Source organism: Monopterus albus, unplaced genomic scaffold, assembly GCF_001952655.1.
Source record: "Monopterus albus unplaced genomic scaffold, M_albus_1.0 scaffold26.1, whole genome shotgun sequence".
NCBI classification, from domain to species: Eukaryota; Metazoa; Chordata; class Actinopteri; order Synbranchiformes; family Synbranchidae; genus Monopterus; species Monopterus albus.
The window spans coordinates 4,200,612-4,204,204 of record NW_018127906.1 but is presented as its reverse complement, the minus strand read 5'-3'; the positions used below and the strand labels follow the sequence as shown (position 1 = coordinate 4,204,204).

Sequence of the window (3,593 nt, the reverse complement as noted above, 5' to 3'; positions counted from 1 at the left end):
TAATATGTCATTAGCACATGTCATAGTGTCATGTGTGATTTGTACAATTATATCCTGTCAGAAAAACTGATTCCCCTGCTTTATATATGTTAAAGGAGGAGGAGCCAGTGAATTGCAGATGATTTGGCAAAGTATATTTCGCACTGCAATTATGCACATGTCTGGCAAAAATGGGTGACATGTATAAAGATAATGTTATGGCAAAATAGGTGTCATGGCAGAGGTCTGTCTCATATACATCTTCTGTAACTGGTGGGCATGGAAACCATTAAATAAACAACTTACTGTGAGTGGCCATTGGCCTTGATCTGATTTTAACGTAAATCTTTCTTTTTAATCAAAACAAATGACCATGCTGTCCCAGTTTAAAACAATTAATTAATACAAAAAATATATGTTTCAGAGTGTGCCTGCCGGAGCTAGTACATGTGTGTTAGTCATCTAACTTCTGCACAGCTAACAACAGTTCTGCTCTGAGATCAAACTGGTTCCATACAATGGAGAGACCTTTAACTAAAGATTCAGGATCACAGCACCGACTAAGACTTTTATTTGTTGTGGTAGCATGAGGATTATAGGTGGGTTTTTACAGGACCAGAAACAAATGTACCCAATGTTACAGAAGGGATTTAGGACAGTGATTAGTCTGATCACAACTAAAGCCATGTTTAAGCCGTTTCACATTTGTGCCATACACAAAGGCTCTGATTGTTGAGAAGAACACCAGCCCTGTGTCTGTGCACTTCCTCTGTAACCCACACTGAGAAGTATACTCTACTAGTGACCAGTAAATTCTTATGAATGAATTCTTATGAGACTTATGAATGATCATCATTTTGAGTGACGGGTGTAGGGTCACACAACTACAGAGTGGACCATATTGAAATGTTGGATTATTAGCAGAAAGCACGTTAAGAGTGAGGCACTAATGCCCCAGTTACTCCTTGACCTGTGTGGAGGGTGCAGCAGGGGGTGACACATATTCAGTCCAACACAACACGTGTTCAGACACAGACAAGAGAGAGGTGATGGAGAAGGAGAAATCAGACACAGAGTGCTGGAGATGCTGCTGGCTCACCTGTAGTCATGACTAACCTTCTACATCAGATGAAAAACACACTGCCTTTGTCCTTTACACCAGAACATTTATCCAAGTGAGTTTTTCTTATTGCACTTTTTTTTTTCCAACCGTGGGATAATTCTTCAGTATCTAAAATCTAACCAATACCAATCGGAGCATCATGATTTAACTATAAAATCACTCTAACAGAAAGTGTAAAGAAAAAAAATCCCTTCCAACAGATGTCTTTATCAGTAAAGCCAAGGGGAGAGCAGACACACCGCACAGAGGGGGGAAGGAAACAAGTAGATCATCTCTGACAAATGGGTTATGGGAAAAAAAGACTGCAGCTGATGCCAAATGATATGATAAATTGCTGTTTACAAGTACTTCCTATTGCATCTTTACAGATATAAATCTCTGTCAGAGGGCTCACCTGTGGATTTATTAGAGGCTCTTCTTCTGATCTCTGTCACCATGAGTCGGGAGACCTGCGTGGTGAACTGCAGCAAGTCGGAGAACTTCTCCGTCATGCTGCTGGGTGGCGCGTTACCAAACACCTAAAGCAGACACACCAGCATCATTTTAATCAGAAAAAAACACAGATACAATTCTAAAAAACAGGAAAGAAGAAATGTTAATGTATTTATAACAAGTTTCAGGAGCATACGTCCTGGATAAACCACATTTCACTCAACAACTGTTCATCATGTATTTAATTATCCAACAAATCTGACAAAAAAGTGGCCCTGGAGCCCGACGCCTTGCTGCACACAGAGTACTCAACTTTTGAAATCTGGCATAAATCATGGCACCAGTGAGGTAATCACTGATACGCCAAGAGACCCTTGATAAGGCACTCCAGTCTGAGGAGAACTCTACAGAACAGACAGGTCTATCAGTGCAAACAGGAGAAAGGCTATAAACCCAGAGGTCTTTCACTGGACTGGTGTGAGCCCTGCATTTTCTGTATTCCTGAATAAAAACACACATTGCTCAACACATTTACTTTGCTTTGGTTTGCTCCCTTGAATGACTTTCCATTCATCAAAGCACATCCTATACTAGTTATTTACTGCATGTATTTTATGCTTGTACATTCAGTAGGTTGTCATTTGTCCAAATAACATATCTGTGATTGTCATTAAAACTGGAAATAGTCTACAATCATTGTCAGTTTAGACAAGTACAGATTGTATTCACTGGCTCAAGTGTCTCAATTGTACTAAACTTTATGTGATCAGCAAAAAATGACATTTAGACATTTTTTTAGGCCTCTGAGGAATATTGCTAAGACACTGCTGGGCTAGGTTTATGTGTACATTTTATCACTTATTGACGATGAAGATTACTGGCTCAGGCGTTTGTGTTTTCAATCCTTTTTGATGCACCTTGTGGTTCAAGTATTAAGATGCTGTTGCATCATATTTTGAGTTTAAACTGTGACAAAGTTTAAACAAATCAAAGCACTTTATCCATTACACTTGTGTTGACAGTATGTGGGAGTTCACCACCTTTGTATGACTGCACTCAGCCCACCCACAGACTTTCCTCCACCCGTGATGGGACATACCCTGTTAAATACAGGGAGCATCATGTAGAGCTTCTCCTCCTGCTCCTTCTGGGTCATGTGGCGAGGAGGGTGGCACAGTTCGGAGAAGAGGCGTCGCAGGTGCATTAGACCCAGTGTGTTGTCCTGGGGACTGCACTCCTCCTGCCTCGGCCGCCCCATGATCCTCTTCACCATGTTCATCTTGAGCGGCTTTGTCAGGGCAAAGGCAGCCCTGTGGAGGGGGGAGAAGAGGATGGTTACATGTCTCATAGCATCTCGACACTGCAACATCCTGATGGGCTGGGTATCAAACCGGAATACTTTTCTTTGTTGTTTAGACCATATATTATTTAGGTTAAACTGTTGTATGGGCACTTGCCTTTAGACAACATTTAGCACTTGAGAAGTTTGGCTTCTTTTGGTAAATAAAGAAAATAGGTTTATAAAATAACATACAACATATTTCTCATAACATAAAAATGTTACTTTGGTGACATAACCTGCCTTCTGCCAACTTAAATAATAAACTTTAGTTTTTTGGTTCTAAAATGCTCATTTCAACACACCACAGTGACCTTTCTAGTTCAATTTAACTTGTTACATGTTGGATTTTCTGCCAAACAGCTAATAACTGTTTTTTTAAAACTACGTTCTTAACAGTTGCACAAAAGCTGCAGCACAAAAGTAGCTCATGACTTGGGTTTGGCATCAGACATCAATACTTGTCAGGAGCAGTGAGCAAAGCAACCTGTCAAGTATTGACAGGTGGCGTCGCCGACCCATCTCTGGGGATGGGACAATATATCGAAATTCAATGTACTGCAAAGTATCTCTTTGTCTAGCAATATATGTCGTGTGGTCTCCATACACCAGCAATTTCATATTTTTTGTAAATAAGATCGCCCAACAGAACATACCTGGTTGTTCTTTAATCAAACCAGTTATAGAAAAGGGGGGGGGGGGGAAAAAAATACATTTATT

At 40.4% G+C, this 3,593-nt stretch overlaps 1 protein-coding gene across 1 annotated transcript in view; it reads right to left on the bottom strand.

Moving 5' to 3' along the window:
* Positions 1–1,464: 1,464 nt before the first annotated feature.
* The window catches only part of LOC109957461 (WD repeat and FYVE domain-containing protein 3-like), a 10,953-nt gene continuing 8,824 nt past the window's right edge, over positions 1,465–3,593 (bottom strand). The window contains exons 2-3 of the mRNA XM_020595351.1: positions 2,634–2,844; positions 1,465–1,620 (exon numbers count right to left, since the gene is read on the bottom strand). Coding sequence (XP_020451007.1) covers positions 1,465–1,620; positions 2,634–2,844 — 367 coding nt within the window. The remainder of the gene's footprint in view (positions 1,621–2,633; positions 2,845–3,593) is intronic.